The following is a 22,333-nucleotide window of genomic DNA, read 5'->3' as shown; positions in this document are numbered from 1 at the left end:
CAACCTCAGATCCTGAGGTAACCTCAAGACCGTATTTTTGATAGGGGGTTAAAGGCCACTAAGAAAATTGGCGATGCGCTCTACGAATACTTACTTCTTAAAGACCCTAAACCAGGCCGATTTTACATGCTCCCTAAGATACATAAACCAGGCAATCCCGGAAGACCAATTGTGTCCAGTAACGGTACAGCTACAGAAAATATATCGGCCTCTGTCGATCACATTCTTAAATCTATCCCCCCTAAATGACCTTCCCACGTCAAAGATACCAACCATTTCCTTCAAACTGTATCGTAAGTAACCGTTCCCTCAAGGTATTTCTTGGCAACGTTAGATGTCACGTCCCTTTACACTAATATTCCCCACTCAGTTGGTATAGCAGCGGCCGTTTCAGCCGATACAAAAATCAACCTGACCAGCCGTATGATCCGACTGTCCTCGCCGAACTGCTAACACTTATTTTGACCTCCAATAACATTGAATTCGATAACAAGCATTATCTGCAAGTTAACGGGAAAGCTATGGGTACAAGAATGGCCCCCAACTATGCAAGTATCTTCATGGCATCCCTGGAGGAAACATTTCTCGAAAGTTCCGTATTGGAACCACTTGTGTACAACAGATTTTTAGATATTTTTATCATATGGCCTCATCCTGAAAGCGACCTTCTCACGTTCATCAACCGGTTCAACCAAATTCACCCTAACATTCAATTTACCTCCCACGACTCCGCCTCTACTGTTACGTTCTTGGATGTGGAAGTCAAGTTAGAAAACGGCGGTATCTCAACCAACTTATACCGGAAGCCTACAGATGCTCAGCAGTACTTATCGTTCCGCAGTTGCCATCCAAGGCATACTAAGTTAGCCATACCTTATAGTCAGGCATTGCGCTAGCTCAGAATATGCACTAACGGTGCCGAACTAGACAACCATCTCCATCGGCTAGAACAAACCTTCATTGATCGTGAATACCCGGACGAACTTGTGAAAGACGCTATAGCCAGAGCAAGATCCACAGATCGCCAACAAATGCTCCAAGGATCTCCTCGAGCCAACGGAAATTCTGCAGTAAATCTCTTTGTCACATTCAATTGCAGCGTTCCTAGCGTTAGCAGGATACTCAACCGTCACTACACCATTCTTTCACAGTCTGATCGGATGAAGGAAATATTCTCACAGCCACCGTGCGTAAGTTATCGCCGAGCGCGGAACATCCAAGACATACTAGTCAATGCCAAAATTAACAAACTTTCAGAAAATAACATTGGTTGTCACCCTTGTAATGCAAGTAGATGCCAAATTTGTGAATCAATGCAAGCCGCTAAATCTGCAGAAAGTACAAATTCTAATTATCGGGTCAAGATTAATGGCGATTTTAACTGTAATTCTTCCAATGTTGTCTATCTTCTTCAATGCAATGCATGCAGCGCCCAATATATCGGACAGACAGCTACGTCATTCAGAACGCGATTCAATAACCACAAATCTGACGTTGCGAAAAAACCCAATATGCCAGTGTCACGCCATTTCAGTAAACCAGGACACTCAATCACCAATATATCTATGTTCATCCTAGAGTCAGGCTTTCCTTCCCAGCGGCTCAGAGAACAGCCAGAATCTTATCTTATTCATAAATTCCAATGTCAGATTAACGAAGACCCAGGAATCCTTTCAGCTATTTGTCACCTACTTTCTTACTCCTTCCACAATACCTACGCTCTTTTGTCTCTCTCTAGGCTCACGGGTAAAGATCCTGCTGCACAGTTCCTGTCATTCACCTTTCACATGTTATTTCCCAACCTATGTTACTCATGACAAAAGGGCATGCGCTGCACTCTTTCCCTTGTACATAGCCCTCTCCCATATATAAAGCATGTTCTTGTCACCAAACCCCAGTCTCGTCGAAGGCAGCGGTGACTGCCGAAACATCGATCCCTATCCCTATATGTGTTAATAAACTCCCCTTCGTGTTTTCCTGTAAGCTCTTTGTCGTCTTCTGATTTTTCTTGCTTATGTCATTCACGTGGTCAACCGCCCTCCTAACCCTTTGAATTATATACAGTCGACCCGCGTTTATCCGGACTTAGTTTATCCGGATCCTGCGCTATCCGGACAAAAAAGCATGGGGACCGATTTCTCCCCATGTATTTTGCCCTCGTTTATCCGGACTTCAGCTTCCGGACTCGGACGAGAATTCCAGGGAACAGAAGTGACTAATATCTATGGAGGACAGAACAAAGACGTCTAGATGCGACGAGATCAGCTACGGAGCTGATCGTGATTTTAATTCGGCCGCGAGCCTTGAGCTCACTTCCTCTTTCTCGCCACAAAGGCTTCCCCCCCTTAGAAGGGACGGAGTCACTCGTAGTCTTCAAATGTGAAAGTGGAGGCCGAGACGTCGGCTTCGGTAAAAGCAGGTTTGAGCCGCTCGATCGATACGGTGTCTGGTCTCCCGTTGAAGTCGATGGTGAAGTGCTTGGGCCCGTGCTTCAGGACGGTGTAAGGGCCCGAATATGGAGGTTGGAGAGACTTGCGGACCGCATCCGTGCGAACGAAAGCTTTCGAAGCGGAGCGGAGGTGCGGGGACACGAAAGTTGTTCCGGGTTGCTGAGCACGTGTTGGAGTCGGACGCATCCTTGAGAACTGCTCACGGAGGCGGGACAAGTACACCGAAGGGTCGACGGGAACCTGCGAGGGGCTGTCGAAAAACTGGGCCGGAAGGCGAAGAGTCGTACCGTAAACGAGCTCAGCAGCCGCGCACCCGAGATCTTCTTTCCAAGCGGACCGGATCCCGAGAAGGACGAGGGGAAGGGAGTCGTGCCACCGGGATGGGTCTTCTCGCGCCATGATGGCTGCTTTGAGGTGCCGATGAAAACGTTCTACGAGCCCGTTAGCTGCCGGGTGATACGCGGTCGTACGGCAGCGGTTGGTACCCAGGAGCTTCGTCAAGGCCGTGAAAAGGCGAGATTCGAACTGTTTTCCCCTGTCGGTTATGATTTGGGAAGGGGTACCAAAGCGGGCGATCCATGTTGAGACAAAAGTGCGGGCGACGGTGTCGGCGGTAACGTCCTGCATCGGGGCTGCCTCAGGCCAGCGCGTGTACCTGTCGATGCATGTCAAAAGGTAACGATGGTTGTTCGAAGGAGGAAGCGGCCCGACGATATCGACGCGCAGCACCTTGTCCACATATCCAACAATCGGCTTCAGTTATCCGGTCATTGTCCAGAAAGGACACTTGGTCCACACGTAGTCAAGCGAGGTCGAGGACCCTGGTCGTGGCCTCCTTTTTACTGACACAAAGAAGGTGTTGCTAGCAAGAATTTTCTCCCTTTCCGAGTTTGCACGTTACACAAAAGTAATCCATTGAGCAGTCTGGTCATTCAGACTGAGAAGGTCCGCAACGAGGACCCCTGCGCTGCAATCATAGATGACGACATCGTCAGTGTCGTCGCTTCCGATAGTGTTCAAGAAGAATCTGATGATGAAAGGGGGGATGCACCAGCTGTTACGGTACAAAATGCGCGGGCGGCACTGAGAACAGCTGTAGTATTTTCCGAGCAGCAAAACAGTATTTCGCAACTTAATGCCATTAGCAAAGGTTTGCAGGAACTGGATGCGTGTATTAGAATGAAACAGATGACAATGGATATTTTTCTCTGTAATGGTCAATAAATATGTCATTTTAGGATCACTCTGGATTTTCGTGTTTCACTTATCCAGTTCCCCCGCTATCCGGACATTTTCACAGGAAACGAGGCCGTCCGGATAAACGCGGGTCGACTGTATATATATATATATAGTGAAAAAAGAAAATAGCATATGCTCTTTGGCTGCACGTTGAACATATGTTTATAAGTCCCAAACGTCGCCACACCAGCATTGGACAGCTGTTTCGGCCTTATTGGGCCTTCATCAGCAATGCGTAGGTGGGCGACGTTTGAGTGAGTGACATCGTATGGTCACGTGGAACGTGATGTCCTCCCGTCAGGGTGAGAAACTCACCTCTGAAAGCCCAGTGCGAAGCCAGTAAAGTATTAAGTGAAAACAAATAGCATATGCTCTTTGGCTGCACGTTGAACATATGTTTATAAGTCCCAAACGTCGCCACACCAGCATTGGACAGCTGCTTCGGCCTTATTGGGCCTTCATCAGCAATGCGTAGGTGGGCGACGTTTGAGTGAGTGGCGTCGTAAGGTCACGTGGAACGTGATGTCCTCCCGTCAGGGTGAGAAACTCACCTCTGAAAGCCCAGTGCGAAGCCAGTAAAGTATTAAGTGAAAACAAATAGCATATGCTCTTTGGCTGCACGTTGAACATATGTTTATAAGTCCCAAACGTCGCCACACCAGCATTGGACAGCTGTTTCGGCCTTATTGGGCCTTCATCAGCAATGCGTAGGTGGGCGACGTTTGAGAGAGTGGCGTCGTAAGGTCACGTGGAACGTGATGTCCTCCCGTCAGGGTGAGAAACTCACCTCTGAAAGCCCAGTGCGAAGCCAGTAAAGTATTAAGTGAAAAAAAAAAATAGCATATGCTCTTTGGCTGCACGTTGAACATATGTTTATAAGTCCCAAACGTCGCCACACCAGCATTGGACAGCTGTTTCGGCCCTATTGGGCCTTCATCAGCAATGCGTAGGTGGGCGACGTTTGAGCGAGTGGCGTCGTAAGGTCACGTGGAACGTGATGACCTCCCGTCAGGGTGAGAAACTCACCTCTGAAAGCCCAGTGCGAAGCCAGTAAAGTATTAAGTGAAAAAAAAATAGCATATGCTCTTTGGCTGCACGTTGAACATATGTTTATACCTACATACCTACGCATACATACGTATATACATACATACATATATATACATACATACCTACGCATTGCTGATGAAGGCCCAATAAGGCCGAAACAGCTGTCCAATGCTGGTGTGGCGACGTTTGGGACTTATAAACATATGTTCAACGTGCAGCCAAATAGCATATGCTATTTTTTTTTTCACTTAATACTTTACTGGCTTCGCACTGGGCTTTCAGAGGTGAGTTTCTCACCCTGACGGGAGGACATCACGTTCCACGTGACCTTACGACGCCACTCGCTCAAACGTCGCCCACCTACGCATTGCTAATGAAGGCCCAATAAGGCCGAAACAGCTGTCCAATGCTGGTGTGGCGACGTTTGCGACTTATAAACATATGTTCAACCTACAGCCAAAGAGCATATGCTATTTTTTTTTCACTTAATACTTTACTGGCTTCGCACTGGGCTTTCAGAGGTGAGTTTCTCACCCTGACGGGAGGACATCACGTTCCACGTGACCTTACGACGCCACTCGCTCAAACGTCGCCCACCTACGCATTGCTGATGAAGGCCCAATAAGGCCGAAACAGCTGTCCAATGCTGGTGTGGCGACGTTTGGGACTTATAAACATATGTTCAACGTGCAGCCAAAGAGCATATGCTATTTTTTTTCACTTAATACTTTACTGCCTTCGCACTGGGCTTTCAGAGGTGAGTTTCTCACCCTGACGGGAGGACATCACGTTCCACGTGACCTTACGACGCCACTCGCTCAAACGTCGCCCACCTACGCATTGCTGATGAAGGCCCATTAAGGCCGAAACAGCTGTCCAATGCTGGTGTGGCGACGTTTTGGACTTATAAACATATATATATATATATATATATAGTTGAAATAAATGGGAGACAGAAGACGAAAGTAGGGGAAGTAACAAAAAAGGGGTTTATTAAAACTTAAAAATCATAAAAGTTAGGGAGGATGTCTACGTTACGGCGGAAGCTCCGCCTTCTTCGGGACAAAAGAGCTAAATGTGGCCACGAGGCTGATAAGGGGCTTGAGAATGACGTGCTCGGTTGGGGGAAATTCCCGCCACCTGGCGGTTGTCAATTCCAGAGCGTTTTCGTGTCAGGTCCAGGAGTGGGGTCATCGTCCTTGTGGGTCAGTGGGGATTTTGATCTGGCTGAAACGAGAAAAGGCAACAGGGTCTTATCTAGGTTGTTAGACTTCTTATTGTTGACAGCATGCCAGGGTCCTCGTTAATGGCCGATCGGAATTTGTAAATTAGGTAAGATTCCCGTTGTTCCCGGGAGCGGTCGGAGGTAAAGTTCGACTGGAGAATAAAAACTGAGGCTTCGTTGATTGAATGTTCTGGTTGTTTGAAATGGCGTGAGACTGGAGTTGCACTGGACTAACTGCAAGTTAAAGGGTCCCTGACCGGTCACCACGCCTTACCTTGGGTCTTTTGTTATTATTGAAGTACATACAGTCCCCATGAACCACGCGAGGTGTCACGAGTCAACGGTGAAGAAAGCAATTAAAACCACGGCCCTGAAAATTGGTTCCGGTTTTCCCCCTCAACTCGGCAGATCTCTAGCCTGCTGCAAGTGTTCTTCGATGCAGGCTTCCATGGTGTGACGTCGAGACGTACTTGACTGCACTCTCGTCACAGCGAACCCAACGCAGGGAAAATTACTCTCGCACCCATTCGTGTTTGTTGTGTTTGTTACTCTGACAAAATGGCTACCGAAGGGAGCGATCTTCTCGACAACCTATCTTCGAAGGAAAGGCAAATTTTGTTACGGGCGGCGGAATTTGGAAGCCTCGCCTTCGAAACGTCGCCGGCTCCGCGAGCTAAACGGGACGAACATGTTGACGCGGCAGCGTGCGGGAGCAGCAGCCGCCTGAATTCCACAGATTGGTAAATAATGGCTGGCAATTCATTATCATATAGCGCAAGAAACGGATGATTCGTACCGCGACGGATTCTCTAAGCACCTCTCGGTTACAGGTGCCGTTGTGGGTCATGCGTCGCCATGCCCACTGAAGAAGAGTGCCTCTGCTGTAAGGAGCTCCAGGGCACCGCTGAACCACTGAGCTTCTCGTGTATCACGGAGCACGAAGATTTCAAATTGTTATGCCTCAACCAAACCGTCCTTAAGGTGGCGTACTTTGAACTTCGGGGCCAGCGGGAACCGATGAGCGCACATATTCACAAGTAAGCATGATTCCAACTTTACGACTACGTTTGTTTCTGGTTATGATGTGTCCAATACCAAAGTGGCATTACATTTCTTTTCTCATTCTGTGTATTATTGCAGGAGATACCGATACACAGCATACCGCCAGTTCGCGAGGTGGGTGTGGCACAAGCTTGGAAAAAACAAGCGCATGGTGATTCCAGCTTGTGCTGTGAACACCATTCGCGAAGCCTTTCCATCAGAGTCAAGGACAGGCTTCAGATATGCAAGGTACTAAGCAAGGTGCGTATGTCGGTACAGTTTCTTGCCTAGCCAGTGTACCCTGCTGGGTACAGGGCAGTAATAGCAGCTATCAAAGGCATTGTTGATGTTTGTAACGTGTCGTACTGTAAAACCCTTAAATTTCGCGCTCCTTATTTTTCGCGAATGGGCCATTGGGGTAGTTTCACGACCGCTGAATTTCGCGAATTTCGTATTTTTCACTGTGTATCCTGTGTACATTAAAATTTTCGCGAAGTTCTTCAATTTGCGAAATTAGCAAAAATTAATGGCGCGCGGAAATAAAGGGTTTTACAGGAAGTGCTGCATTGCACAAAAGATTAGCCGGTGTCAAGCTACTAATTCCTGACAGTATGCTCCCAACCAGGCACTAAAACTGGAACAAGACCACCACGTGATGACACCGGATGATGGACTGCTACAAGTGTGCTGCAGTCATGGCAAGAACTGTTTGCAGTGTGCTCGTAAAACAGTGTTGGGGATTGGACTGGTACAAATTGGACTCAAATCTGAACAGGAATGATGGTAGAGCAAAATGAAATCGGGGCTGGATTTAAAATTGTAATGACAATTATTTTAGGTACTAGCGATTCGGTGGAGAGTACGGATTGCTTACGCTGGAAGGGACATTAAGCCGTGTGTGAGATTTCACGTGCGTTAAAGAACCCTGAGGTGGGCAAAATTAATCCACAGACTGACCACTGTGGCGTCGCTCATGATCATAGTTGTCTCGCGGCGTAAACCCCGAATTATTATTATTTTAGCTACCAGGAGGGTAGGATGGCTTAGGCGCGGAATGTTGATAACAGAATGCCATCCCGCCCGAGGTTTGAACCTTGTCGAGCAGGCTAGCAATTCGGTGGCTGGTAGGGGTCCTTTACACATGACGTGTCCAGGAGGGATGCTAAATGCTGTTTCCAGTGTGCATACACACACACGCTATAATAAAGGAAACCTCAGGTGGGCAAAATTAATTCACAGACGTGCTATGGCGTCACTGATAGTCATAGTTGTCCCGTGGTGTGAAACCCAAATTATTATAATTTTACAGAACGCAGTCTGCGAAGGTCTGTTCGCATGTTAGAAACTGGCACGAGGGCGAAATTATCCACTGGTTGACCACTGTCGTGAAGCTCATGATCATGATTGTCATGCGATGTAAAGCCACAAAATAGTTAGAAATTGATGGAACCCAATAGCAGGAGAGCAGTAGTCAGCGAGACCACGTTGAGAGCTTTCATTTGCTAAATGAACTCGGAAGCCGCAATTTTAAAATTAGGACTTCAGTCATATGTGCAGATTCATATCCTCAACACTGCTCTTGGATGTGTGGCCAAGGCATGTGTCCCCAATCTACTCAATCTCTGGCGAGGCAGTGAGCATCATAAAAGTACAACATGAAGACTCTACAACAACCAGATGTTTCAATCCACGTTGTTGGTGCATCTTCCATGGGCACGCAACTGATTACAGATGTGGCTGATTGCAGTGCTTTGCCAGACTGCAGTTATGGGACAACAGTGACAAAAATAAAAGGTTCCTTTGAATGAAATGCAGAGAGCAACTGTGTGTAGGTGTGACTGGGTGCAGTGATACAGTACTATTTCACGTTAGAACGCTTATGCAGAGCATCAAGGACTTGCTCGTTAATAAGTAGGCCTTCTCCAGCCTGAAGAAGCACTTCTATGCCCACAGCTCCATGTCATGCTCATTCACGCAAGATGTGGATTGACATACAAGGTAAATTGTGGTGTACTGCTTGCCTATTACGCCAGCTTGTTCCTTCATTATCTACCTTTGCCCACGTGTATGCCCGACTGATATGAAAATGATACATAAAGCAGACTTCATACATTCAAACATGCAAAACCTCTCAACTGGCTTATCACCTATTTGTTCAGGCAGGTAACAAGTACAACAAAGCAAGGCAAACGTAATTTTTCATTTTATGATGGTGAGAAGAAAAGGGCCAGGTATGGTTTGTGCCACAAACTTCGTGTCACATAACACCTAACTCCATGGCCATGGTGTATTGTAATAGCACATTACAGGAAATGCACAAAATGAACACAGGTGCATCAGACCATGTCCAAATATCCACAAGAATTTTATACAAAATGAAGTATTAGTGATTACAAAGTACAGCTGCCTTCTCGCATGTAACAACAAAAGTGAAGCCCATCATCTTTGTCACCACTATTGCGACATCATATGTGGCAGATTTCACAAAAATGCTACAATGAAACGTAATGAGTGTGCAAAATTATTACGTGCCAGGCTTGTACATACTGAGTAACTACATTACTTTTCACCAATTACTTTCATCAGTATGTTATTAGGGCATCAGGAGATTAGTTTTTCCAGTTTTTGTGCTCCTAAGAGACCTTGGTAAAATTTTGAGTGAACGATTAAAATTTGATAATGGATTGACTCTGCAGAAAGCATTTTCTGCAGACTCAGCACAGTGACTTGTGATTCTAAAGTGCATTTTGAGCACATATATTGAGGAATTCCTATGTATGTTTGCATGCCTATTGAACCATCCATTAAAGTAGCACAGAAGTCATTTTAACACCCAGTTTTCTTCCTATAAAACTGTTAAGTAGGCCAGTAAGATGCACCATGCGAAGTAATTTACACCACAGATTCATAATTATCGCAGAAACTGAATTTAAAATACGCCGCAAAAAGCGACCATACGCAACGGTGGTGAAGAACAGTACCAGACTGTGATCTGCCTGGAACCTCGCACTGACGCTATAGGGAGAAGGCTCGCTGATTGGCCTAGAGAAATGTTGTCTGCTACTCGGCTGTTCGGGGTTCTGATAAAGCCTTTCTCCTTGCTCTGTAATGCTTCGGCCGCTCCTTATATCCCCAATTCTCCGGGAGAATTGGCAAAACAGGTTTACGGCGGCAAAGGGACAAGGCGCTGACCCCCACTGGCGAACCACAACGAGTTCTCCTTATACCGTCATCGGTGACGTGCCATCATACCTCCTCATCCTCGTTATAGCTGGAGTGGCGAGTTAAGGATGAACGCCCGGAGCTATGTTTATGTGAGTTTTTTTTCTGGGAAACAAATTGCACACATCAAAACCTTTTGCACTTTTCGGTATAGTGGCACACACACTTTCATCAGATGTCTTAATGTGAATTTTTTTTGGATGGCCCTCTGTACTCCTGTAATGCCGATGAACCCGGCATCTAGCAATAACTTCATCAAATTATGATACATTTTATCCTTCCCTCTATTTCCCTACTCCCTTCCCTTCTGCTGCTGGCTGTCCACCTGTCCCCATCTATCTGCCGCTAATGACCATAGTTGCTTCGCAGCATCTAACAGTGAAGTAAAGAAAAAAACAAAAAACAGTCGTAGTCATGTCATGAGGTGCTGCCAGTGCCAGCTCATATGTGTTGGCCAAGCCATCACTGGGGATGCTGCAAGAATCTGCTCTTGCGGGCCTCAATGATGTCCTCCCGGCGTTGTCGTGGGTAGGTGTCAGAGTTCATTGGTGGGGTGGCAAGTGGGGTTGCTTCCTCAAGTGCTGCTTTAAATGAAGGTAGGGAAGAGCATCTTAGAAGTGTCTCGTCGAGGAGGATGTCAACATAACCTGCGAATAAGCACAAAATTCCACATGTTCACAAGTGAGTTGCTGTTATACAGAACACACCAGCGAGGTGCTAGTGCCTTGGGCATCGCATACTCACTGAATGTTGCATCCTCCTTCACTGGGCATGCAATGATGTGCCCTCCCCTGCCTTTTGGCACCTTCAGTTTCCAACGCTCTTCAGCAGTCAAAGCCTGTGCTTGTTTGCGGCAGGAATTTTCATTGAAGTGGAGAATGCCGAGGGATGTTCTGACGCAGAAAGTGTTATTCACAGTTAACAATATATTTTTATATTGGATAGGCACATGAAGAGAACTACAGTGGACTGTCGTTAATTCAAACTTGAGGGGACCAGCACTTTTTTGCCTGAATTATCAGAAGTTTGAATTATCAGAAATCCACCAAGATATTATACCGCATGTCCGACGAAAATCTCTGCAGCTCATTGTACACATAGATCGATAAACGAAAAACAGAGGCGACCACTGTGGTACTTGAGTTAGAAACAGGTTCTACTCGTGGTGTAGAACCTGTTTCTGAGTCAAGTACAACTAACAGCACCTCAGTTTTCCGTTTATCGATTTATCTGTACAATGGGCTGCAGAGATTTTCGTCGGACACGCGGTATATTCGTGCCATCCTTTGTGCTGCCAGTCACTGATACAAATCACACAAAGTGCATCTATAAGCACTTAGGTGCAAAATATGATAATAACCAATGAACTGCTTCCCTGCTTCTCTCATTTGTTTTGCGTATCGTGAAGCCTCTGTCCGCCGTAGGAACTTTGAATGTAATTGTGAACAGTGGCCTCTGTTTATGAATTTACTGCATCTCTTGACACTTTTTTATATATGACTTTTGCACTGGTAAACAGATTTCTTTTTTGTTGTTGTTGTTGTTGTTGTTGCTGAACAAAACAATTATGCAAGCGTAAAATTATCACCACTTTTGCTTAATCAGTGCATCAAAAGTGCGCCTGTAAGGTTGGCTTCCCGCAAGTCACGTGCATTACGTGAAGCCTACTTTACAGACAGAACAACTGCAGAAATATTCGAAAATTATTCGAATTTCCGAATATCGCTATTCGACTTCGATTCGGCAGAGCAGTGGTCTTCGGTGTCACCTGCCTTAGAGGCCACAAACTGCAAATTAACCGAAGGCACGGTTCGAATGAAGCGGATACGGAATGTATTAAAGACATACTAGGCCAAACAAAAATTTGGATTTTGTTTGAATTAACTCAAGTCTACTGTACTTTGATCAACACTGAGAAACTTTTGTGTATCCCCAAAATGACTAGCAACATAAGATGTAATTTTTCCCTGCAGCCACTATGGCAGCAGGGAAAAATTACATCTATGTTGCTAGTCATAAGCTTGTTTTTGCAATGAGCATTGCCTTGCAATGAGCATTGCATTGCGAAGTTGTTGAGCACGCTATGGAAACTTTCAAAGCCATATGTCTGCATGGCAGGGGACAGTTGGGGTATATCTTTCAGCAGGAGGGGAGCAGTAACAATGGCCTTGAACTTTGCATGTGCTATAGATCCTACAAGAAGCACAAGTCCACGAGGGTTAGAGACACAAATTTACTACTTGGACTCAATGTTTCACTCCTTTTCTGTATACACCATGATTTTCATGGTGTATATTTACTCTGTTGTAAAATTCATTCAATAACTCAAATTACAGCTGTACCCAAGCAAACAGTGGATACTGGGGAGGTTTGAGTTAATGAGGGTGTAAGTTTCATCCTTTATTGTAGCAGCTTGTGTCATATGCCAATTCCTCCCCCTCCGAGAAAAAAAAAAGAATGGAAATAATTCTATTGACAGGGAACCACGAATGACAAGTCTTATAATGTGTACAGTACCAGGCTGAAGCCAGGCTGACTCCTGGTTGGGCTTGTGCAGACAACGTGGGTAGCTGGGGTCGTGACCCTCATGGATGTTAGCCACGTGATTTACGGAGCTCTTCCACACGGCAGCCAGCAAGTCACCGTCACCACCACTCACAGCAGCGCACCAATATATATGGTTGACGGTAGCTGGTATCCACTGTTTGAGGTCCCTTGTGGCTACAGTGTTGCTGGAGGCTGAGAGCTTCTTCTTTATGCCTGTAGTAAGACATGAGTGCAAAATGCAGAAATATGTAGAAATTTACACTGCACCAGCAAAGAGAGCACCTCACTGAGAAAGGGTGTCTCATTGAAATGCTCAGGTCAGGCTTGCGGATTAATTGCTTTTCAGTTTGGATTGGGCGTAATATGTGCGGGACAGCTGCCCTGTTTAGGAGCCACTGGTGTAGCTCAAGTACTGAAATGTGAATATGCAATCCCCCATAAAGAAGGGACCTGCATTTGATGCTGCATTTGGGAAGGGGGACACACAAAGGTCTGCTTAAGACCATTTCATACCACCATGTCACAATTAGTATGATAGCAAGTGCTTGTCATGTTGAGATTAGCAAGCAATTCAGCAGCGGCCTGACATGACCCGTTAATGAGGCTCGTGGTTTTCTGCTGCAGCTAGTCTTACATTGTGCGGCACGGGTTCGCAAATTGTGCCGTTTTCGGTAGCAACTGCAAGAATGTGTGCCTGCTCAGGCATTTCTTATGGTTTGGTAGCCATGTACAGAGAAAATTTACAGCTGTTGCCTAGATTGTGCTACTTCTGAGAGGGCAGGATGAGAGAGGACCAGTTCTTATTAAGGAACTGGTTATGCATTTCATGAGGACTGAGAAGTTTCAATTTGTGCATCATGGCTGTCTACCAAGCACCATGCACTAAAATTTAGAGAAAAAAGAAAAATGAAAAGGAAAAGGCAAAACGATTACAGCTTGGCTGTTGCACACAAAGTATAATGACCTGATGAGCTCCAAACAGCTTCGTAAAGTGGGCTTCCCCGAACGATTGTGTGCAGGGGTCGAAGCCCACTTTACAGACGTTACAAATATGTTTAGTTAAACTAAAAAAAAAACATTAAAAGATGTTTAAAATGATGGTAAAAAATGTAGTAGGGTTGGAGAGATTGCATACAGTCTCCCCTTCTTCCAACAAACAAGGAAAATTGTAATGTTCATGCATGGCTGTAAATGACTAAGCCGGTGAAAATGGGTCTGATGCAGGCAGTTAAATAATGTTTGCTATTACACAGGGGCGCCACCGTGATTTTTTTCTGTCTGTGTGTGTGTTTGGGGGGGGGGGGCAGAGGCAAGCCGCACTCAGCAATTCGGAACAGCAGTAAACTTTGGGCCTTACCCATTATAAAGCCTCATTTTTTTCATAAAAATTTGTGGAATTGTGGGTCTGCCACAGAATGTGAGGTACAGCGTGGTGGAATTTTTTGTGATTTCTCAATTCTTGGTATGGTAATGACAAATGAGCCGAATTTTAGCACATTATGACATTTCTAGTCATTATAAATTTATATTTTAGTTCACACAGCAGAGAACTGGATGCGGTCTTCCTGAATTGATTGGGTTTTCTTGAACATTACTGGAATCCGTTCCCGATAGTAGTTGCTAAAGCATGCTTCACCTCGTGCACATAGGCACCGTAGGAAGTCATCTTTATAGAATAGTTTCCAGCTGTTCTAGTCATACCTTTGCATCAATGGATTCATTTTTTAAAATAATTTTGGTAATTTATACTTGTTTAGTAGTCATGAAACATGAACTTAAACTGCTGGGTCTGTGCGTGACGTGTACCAGTGCTCATCCTGCTCATACAACCGAAACAGCAGGAACACCATCTGGGTATTAGGAGGGGAAAGGAACCAGCTGTATGTTTCCTCTGTCCAGATGAACTGATATTTGCAAGCACAGTGCTATTATTGCAAAACCATAAGGCATTTTGGACAAGCACTTATTTTTGCTTTTGCCGCAGAAAATTGCAGTATTTATGGAGTCCTGCTAAGGAACTCAAGGTCAAGGTTTGTCGCAGCAGAAAAAGAAGGGCCTTGCCCATTCATAAACGCCAAGTAATAAAAGACCATAATGACCAAGTAATACAGAGTTCTTCATATTGTCCCTACCTTTCGACACATGCCACACGTCGAAATAGTGTTTGATGCCTGGCTTGGCGGTGCGCATGTACTTTTTTGTGGCCGGGTGCCGGTCAGTCGTGAGAGAGGCCACATGGACATGGTTGTCCTCCATAAACTTCAGTCCTCGCACAAGACCCTCCTTCTCCATATGGCTGCTAGCCTGCACTTCCGTGGACTGCAATCAAGGATATCAGCAGCTTTTCACAAGAAGTAGTCTATTCCTACCATAATTTTTTACTCTAACTGTTAGCAATAGTGCGGGTCCAACACCAACAATAATCGTGGGAACTTAGTGAAGGCATCAAATTCATTGCATTGAATTGTACTTTGGCACAGTAAATATCCTGACCAGTCACTTGGTAATATGTTGGTGGCTTTATACTTCTGGAGAATGAATAATGTGTTATGAAGCCTGCTTGCCCTTTCAATCTTCAAAAGCTATGCTATCTCGAAAATTCAAGCAATGTGCTTTGCCAAAAAGATGATACGGCACATACCTCCTTCACCTGAACTTGCTCAAAGTGTATAATTTTGTTTAGCCTATCAGAGTAGAACCTGTAAGTCAGGAACTTTGCGCTGTGGCCAGGCGAGTCACACCTGCCATCTGAGGCAAGAGAAGTGGGGTCGGTGCCCAGGTCCTCGAGGAGCCCCTGCTGTTGTTGTTTGTATACCTGCGGCAGAAATGCATTGCACTTTCGTTAATGGGTACTGTCCTGCACCACCACACGCAACACCCTACTTTGGAAAAATTTTAGTTCAATTACAGCTGCAGATTTCAGGGCAACTAAAATTTGAAAACACTCCTGGAAGACAAGAAATGTATGAACTACTGTCACTGCAAAATAGGATTAACAGCGCTTTGCACTCCGTGTACTAGAAATGCCACTCCTGCAGCTTACACCTAAGATAACTGGTGAAAATATATGGGAGTATATAAATTAGACATACTCAGGTGACAGGTGCCTAAGCTTTTTCTCCCATCACCTTGAGCATGGTCGGCTGTGGTGGCTTATTGTGGGAGCCGCAAAGTCCTATTTCCACCAAAATTAGTTTTTACTCCTGTGTTATTTAGTGACGTGTATTTGCGTTGGATGTTTGGTTTATTTGAAGGTGAGTCAAAAGAAAAAGCCATCTCGAAATGATTGCAGATCTGTGGCATATTGTTCCAACCACCTATATAGCGATCGCTTTTTGAAGATAAGGCTACATCGTTACCAAGACTCGTGACGACTGTCATTTTTGGAAGTTCACTTTCATCATTTTCATCTGTGTCACCCTCGTATGATGAACAACAAAAATGCTTGCATGCTTTTTATGCCAACTATTCATACCTTATTGACCGTAGGGAATAGGTATGCACCCTGATACCGGTAATACTGGCGGTCTGTGAGCACCTGGACACGCATTTGCCTCAGCATGCGTAAAGTGCAGGTGGGGCTCGAGCCGCTATACAGAAGTGCAGCAGAAAGCAAGGCATTCCCTGCTGCCTTTTTTCCTATGTGTGGCTGGCCCGTCCACTGAAAGGTGTGACCCTGGTGACACTCCGCCAGCACTGTCACCAATGTTCCACTGGTCGTAAAGGAGCATCTGCAGGGCTGGAACCACTCCCGGCATGTCTTGAACAGCTCGGTGAGGCAGCTCTCGAAAACAATGTATTTTGGCTCCTCGTAGAGCTTTGTCTCGCTTTGTGTCTCCCTGGAATGAGGTAACATTGCACATCCGTCACACAGGAAATAGCATGGTCATAACATTGCAGGAAATGGATAGTGACATTCACTGTTATGCAAAAATTAAACGTCAGAGAGGGACAGCATAATCTGCTGCTCACAACGTACTCTAAGGTGCTCCCATCCATTGAAGGGTAATATGTCCGATCTCCTTCATCGACCTCATCTTCACTGCCACCTGCCTCAGCTGCTGAAGAATGCAGGATCGGAGACTCTGGGCATGGTGGAAGCTCTTGTGGACGGGGACGCACTGGTAATGATGTCAGAGGGGCTGCCATGGCAGGAGTGGCGTCATCCGTTTGCACAGCGGTCGACCTTAGAGCTACCAACCGCTCCAGCTCCATGTTGCATTGGGTGGCTGCACAAAAGATCGTACAGTGAAGCTTACAGTGGTGATTGTCATTGTTATTTGTTGGTGAAATAGAAAATATGTTTACGCTCACAGGTGCTGACCAAGCCAGCAGATCTGAAGTCCGATGCTGTTGTCTGTGTAGCTACTGTTGTTCCCTTCCGTCTTGTACAGCAAGCACCACATGATCCGAGGCACTTTTGGTACTAGAAATGTTGCAGAATTTTGTGTCTAGTGTGTATACATTGAAAAGCACTCCAGACTATCTGTGCATGTGATAAACGACTGCTATAATTGCGGTCAACACAGTGAAGTAAAAATGAAACGACAATAAAGTTGTGGTATACTTATGCTTATTCCATTTATGTCAGCTGTGATTGAAATTGTTTGTCACATATTTTGCCTGTGATCACTCTCAGTATTATTACCTCAGTTCCCTCAAGTATACGTGCAGAGGGATCAGCCGGGACCTCTACTGCTGCCGTTGGCCAGTGCTGTTTGGAGGTTGAAATTAGTGCTCAATGAAGAAAAAGAGTCTGTTGCTGTAGCTCGTTTACCTTAGTTGGAGATGCAGCTCCTGAGTAGCATGGGAGGTCATGGCTGGCAGATACCACTTCCTGTAATGGAATGAACAAGAACACATGATATAATAACCAAAGGGGAAACCCACGTGAAACTGGTCTGACTCTCAAATGGAAGAATTTTTTTTATGTGTGGAGTACCCCTGTCCTTGTTGCAGCCATTTTCCTTGCTCTGCCTGTCATTTTCCCCTTGACTTCAGCTCCCACCCTCATGCTTACTGTCATGCACTTATATCCTTCTATAGTTTATTTTCTCCCTCGAGAGGGGGAGATACTCCAGCAATATTGGGCCATGTGCAGACATATGCCAGCCACATGTATCAGAAACACAAAGTTTCACAAATTGTCACAGACCTCGTGCTCAAGTGGGATTGCCAGATCGTAGTAGTCCATCTCGAGGTCAGAAGGACTTGCATCGCCTGCAGTTTCCTGTGGGCAGAAGGCAAACGTGCCATCATCACAAATGTTACGTATTCAAGTGCACAATGTGAAAGGATATGTGCTGCATACCTCATGTCCAACAGGAAGGTCCAGGTGGGAAAGTTCCACTAATGAGGCAGCTTGGCTAGTGGTAGTAGTCTAGACATACAGAGAACACACTTTATTACAAGCATTGCTTGTTTTGTCACATCAATTCAGTGCATTTTATGCGTACCTGATGAGGCTCACGAGATGTGACCACTTCCGGCCAGTCAGCTTGAGAGTCTTCGACTTCCATGTGACGATCAGCATGAGTATTGAGAACCATGAACAAAAAGACGACAAGGGTCTTTACCTAATTCTTCATCTGACAAATAAGAGCTTATGTGCTACATTTTCCATGTTGTTCATTGTTCACCCTAGGGAAAACATAACAAGTTTGATGTTTCACCTAAAGTACAGTTAGAAGAACAGCATGACCTCCTTGGAAGTGTTCATCTGTATTAGCCTAAAAACCGAAACCTCCGTCGTCTATAAATTGCGTGTTTATAATACGGAGAACTATACTTTATGATTACTTTCATATGATCTACTCTATGTCCGATGATTAGCTGTTTGAAGTGAACGAGACTGACGAATAATAGTTCGCGAAATGTCCATACTGTGCTGATGAGACACAACAGCATCAGGCGAAACACTAACCTCTGCAACTGCAGCTAGATTCAAAGAAGGAACTGCCGTCTTCTCCAGGCGGTACATCTGTCGCTGCAGTCCGAGTCGTCGTGACACAGAGGGGTGCATCACGTAGTCGGAAGGTGTAAAATGCCGTTCGCAGAACCGAATGTTCTGCAGCTTTCTACCTTGCCAGAGTCGTGACGGGACTGCCGCAAGCCATTGCTGCCGCCGCTGGTCGTCACTTGGTAAACCATGAAACCGAATATCCGATGAGTACGCCGCATTCGGACACCCTTCAACCAGACATCCGTATCCAGGCATATTCGGCGAACAGTGAGCGTTCACAGCACGATCACTTATCGTATCACGTATGATCAGTAACGATCAACTGTGAGAAACGCAAGAAACTGCAGACAGAATCTCCAAAACAAAGCACCGCGGTTTCCGAAAGTAGCGTCTGCAATAATCTTCTCCGTCGCGCGCTAACCGGATTAGCGCGGGTGGAAGTAATTACAACGCACGACAAAGATGTGAGATACTGGGTATACTTTTTATTCCTGCACATTTTAACATTTAGAAATGCACGTACAAGGATCATTTTGTACAAATAATGGGTTACAAGTTCATGCTGATGTCACAACCACACCTACGTAATTCCAGACTGTGGTTGGGTACGGCTCGACGTCACCGCACACGTCACTTGCATATGTTTTAATTTATGCGCGGGCGCTTCCTCGGTTTGACGCTTGGCGTGCTGAACGGGATTGACGCAGGATTTTGGAAATTCGATTTTAGAAAAACTACTCTGCTTGAAAGCACGCAAATTGGTGGAGAAGCTCCTCTTGATGCCTTCCATCGATCTCAATCGCGAAAACGGCTCCAAAATCACTGGTCAGGGACCCTTTAATGCAGACCGCACAAACGGTCAGAAGTACGAATTCCAACTTTACCGTCAAGATCAACGCAGACGTAGACTGTAACTCATGCAACGTTATCTATCTAATCCAATGCAACACATGGCGGGCCCAATACGTGGGTCAGACAAAAACTTCTTTCCGAATTAGATTCAACAATCACCGATCGGATGTTACCAAGAAACCTAATCTTCCAGTCTCACGCCATTTCAAACAACCAGAACATTCAATCAACGAAGCCTCAGTTTTTATTCTCCAGTCGAACTTTACCTCCGACCGCTCCCGGGAACAACGGGAATCTTACCTAATTTACAAATTCCGATCGGCCATTAGCGAGGACCCTGGCATGCTGTCAACAATAAGAAGTCTAACAACCTAGATAAGACCCTGTTGCCTTTTCTCGTTTCAGCCAGATCAAAATCGCCACTGACCCACAAGGACGATGACCCCACTCCTGGACCTGACATGAAAACGCTCTGGAATTGACAACCGCCAGGTGGCGGGAATTTCCCCCAACCGACCACGTCATTCTCAAGCCCCTTATCAGCCTCGTGGCCACATTTAGTTCTTTTGTCCCGAAGAAGGCGGAGCTTCCGCCGTAACGTAGACATCCTCCCTAACTTTTATGATTTTTAAGTTTTAATAAACCCCTTTTTTGTTACTTCCCCTACTTTCGTCTTCTGTCTCCCATTTATTTCAACTATAATCACGTAGCCGTACGATCCAACTTTTCAAGATATATATATGAGCGAAAGGGAAGGGGACACAGCGACGGATTTGAGCGGATGTGGTGTGGTAGCGACGGATTTAAGGTGTTAATAGAATACAAAGAAATGTTTATTTTACATAATTAAAACATTATTTAGGAAATTAGGAAGAGTCGACGTTTCGGAGGGACGCTCCTCCTCCTTCGGGACAGAAGAGGCAACAAGACTGTCCACGGCCTTTATAGATTCAGCTTGCTGACGTAATCTTGTGTATTCGCGCCATCTGGCGTTTGTCGATGAGTCACGTTCTGGAACGTTGGTTCGTTGCTGTCCGGGGTGGTGTCACTGCCCTGACGTTCTGGGATCTTCTGAAGTCAGAGCTGGAGGTCATCGTCTTTCTTCCAAAGGCGTCGTCCGTGGTGAAATCATTATAAGGGAGTCCGGGGTTTGGGTCATCATGTTTGTGACCCGTAGATGGCCTCCTCGGGAAGTCGTCGTTTGGGTCGTTGTTGTTCTCGTGGCCCTGTTGCTTCACCAATAGTCCATGTAAGTCGAAGTCATCTATCGGGTTTTTCCGTAGCATTGTCCGTAGTGCGGGGATGTCCTCCAGCCATATCTGAAAGAGAAGAAGAGCACGGCGAGACGGAGGATAGCTAATTGTTTAAGTTTCTAACTGTTGACAGTACACCGGGATGTTCATTGATTGCGGATTTAAACTTATAAATCAAATATGACTCGCGTTGCTCCCTGCATCTGTCAGAATTGAAATTTGATTCAAGAATAAAAGGAGAGATGTCATTTATCGAGTATCCGGTCTGTTTGAAATGGCGGGAAACAGGAAGCTTCGACTTCTTGCTAACGTCTGATCTGTGGTTATTAAACCTGATTCTGAAGGATGTTTTACTTTGTCCCACATACTGACATTCACATGATTTACACTGAATGACGTAGATGATGTTAGAGGAATTACAGTCAAAATCCCCGTTGATTTTGATGGAAAAATTTGAATTTGTACTTTTGACAATCTGGGTACTTTGCAATAGCTTGCAGGTTTGACATCTGCGACCGCCACAAGGGCGACAGCCGGTCAGAGAAGCATTCGGTTTTTTAACTTTTGACCTAACTAGGCAATCCTGTAGGTTCCGAGCGCGCCTGTACGTAACGCGTGGCGGTTCGGGAAATATCTGCCCCATCCTCTCCGACTGGAGAAGGATCCCAAGGAACACATAATATTGGGCCCATATTGGCTGGTCATTGGCGATACGGGTCCAATATGGGGCCCGTTTCACCAAGATTTCCCCCATATTGGCTGAAACTGGGCAATATGGGCCCCATATTGCCCACTTTGAGCCAATATTGGGAAAATCCTGGTAATATGGGCCCCGTATTGCCAGTGTACACCCCATATTGACTGAAAATACAGAAAATGGTACGTACCCGTATTGCACAAATGCCCAAGCAGCACGGCAAGATTGGACGTTGAAGCGTGTGAAATGCCCAATTGAGTACGTCGTTACATCCAGCAACTTCCCGCAGATGATACTTATTGTCCGAAACAGTCAACGTACTTGGCAATCCCACTGTAACGTTGACTAGAACTCGACAACTCAACTTTCCACGTTGTGGAAGCAGCAGCCATCTTGCATCTTGCTTCGCGATGTCAATGCCAATCGGTCAAGCCGACTGCGAGCTTGCCGGTCGTTTGAGCGAAATCACGCGTCCTACAACTAACGCGCATGCGCGACGGTGGGATCGGACGTTTCATACGCGCTAAAATGTCGCTGGTTCCCCTAATGACAACGTAATTGCGACAGGTCAAGTAAAAAACACAATGTTTGATAGGAAGGGATGGCTCTTGTGCAAAGTGAGGTGTTTTCAAGTTGCTGCAAGCAGTGTGAGTTGCTCTGGCGTGTGTCCGTCACCGTCGCGAAAGTGTTTCGCTCCTTTGTACTCTCGAAGCGTTCGTTCATAGAATATTGCGATCCCAATGCATAGAAATCTTAAGGAGTATGCTAGAAGGAAACCTCCGACACTGGGACGTA

The 22,333-nt window shown here is 45.7% G+C and overlaps 2 protein-coding genes and 2 long non-coding RNA genes across 4 annotated transcripts; 1 reads left to right on the top strand and 3 right to left on the bottom strand.

Annotated features, from left to right (window-relative positions):
- Window positions 1–2,360: 2,360 nt before the first annotated feature.
- LOC135378022 (uncharacterized) lies at window positions 2,361–3,077 on the bottom strand. Its single transcript, XM_064610847.1, has one exon. The coding sequence runs from the start codon at window positions 3,075–3,077 to the stop codon at window positions 2,361–2,363; it is 717 nt and encodes a 238-aa protein (XP_064466917.1).
- Window positions 3,078–6,657: 3,580 nt separating this feature from the next.
- On the top strand, window positions 6,658–7,261 carry LOC135401765 (uncharacterized). The gene is made up of 3 exons (XR_010424906.1): window positions 6,658–6,704; window positions 6,795–7,001; window positions 7,105–7,261. It is a non-coding gene; the product is annotated as an uncharacterized LOC135401765 (long non-coding RNA).
- Window positions 7,262–11,445: 4,184 nt separating this feature from the next.
- LOC135378016 (uncharacterized) lies at window positions 11,446–16,390 on the bottom strand. The gene is made up of 6 exons (XM_064610833.1): window positions 16,250–16,390; window positions 15,416–15,589; window positions 14,907–15,093; window positions 12,745–12,987; window positions 12,271–12,420; window positions 11,446–11,528 (listed from the first exon to the last, which is right to left on the bottom strand). Exons 1-6 carry the CDS (start codon window positions 16,334–16,336, stop codon window positions 11,446–11,448), a joined length of 924 nt encoding a protein of 307 aa, XP_064466903.1. The 5' UTR covers window positions 16,337–16,390.
- Window positions 16,391–17,151: 761 nt separating this feature from the next.
- LOC135401760 (uncharacterized) lies at window positions 17,152–18,156 on the bottom strand. The gene is made up of 5 exons (XR_010424902.1): window positions 18,086–18,156; window positions 17,930–18,004; window positions 17,552–17,611; window positions 17,423–17,488; window positions 17,152–17,200 (listed from the first exon to the last, which is right to left on the bottom strand). It is a non-coding gene; the product is annotated as an uncharacterized LOC135401760 (long non-coding RNA).
- Between the last annotated feature and the right edge of the window lie 4,177 nt (window positions 18,157–22,333).

Source organism: Ornithodoros turicata, chromosome 1, assembly GCF_037126465.1.
Source record: "Ornithodoros turicata isolate Travis chromosome 1, ASM3712646v1, whole genome shotgun sequence".
Taxonomy (NCBI): Eukaryota; Metazoa; Arthropoda; class Arachnida; order Ixodida; family Argasidae; genus Ornithodoros; species Ornithodoros turicata.
Note: the sequence above shows the minus strand (reverse complement) of the source record. Positions and strands in the feature narration are given on the sequence as shown.

What these genes read in the sequence shown, in the direction of transcription:
- LOC135378022 (XM_064610847.1), bottom strand. Translation starts at nt 3,077, where the DNA reads ATGCAGGACGTTACCGCCGACACCGTCGCCCGCACTTTTGTCTCAACA.
- LOC135378016 (XM_064610833.1), bottom strand. Translation starts at nt 16,336, where the DNA reads ATGCTGAGGCAAATGCGTGTCCAGGTGCTCACAGACCGCCAGTATTAC. An exon ending in GTCAGCCTGGCTTCAGCCTG is followed by an intron (nt 12,421 to 12,744) that starts GTACTGTACACA and finishes TGCTTCTTGTAG; the next exon opens with GATCTATAGCACATGCAAAG. An exon ending in AATGCAATGCTCATTGCAAG is followed by an intron (nt 11,529 to 12,270) that starts GCAATGCTCATT and finishes GATTTGTATCAG; the next exon opens with TGACTGGCAGCACAAAGGAT.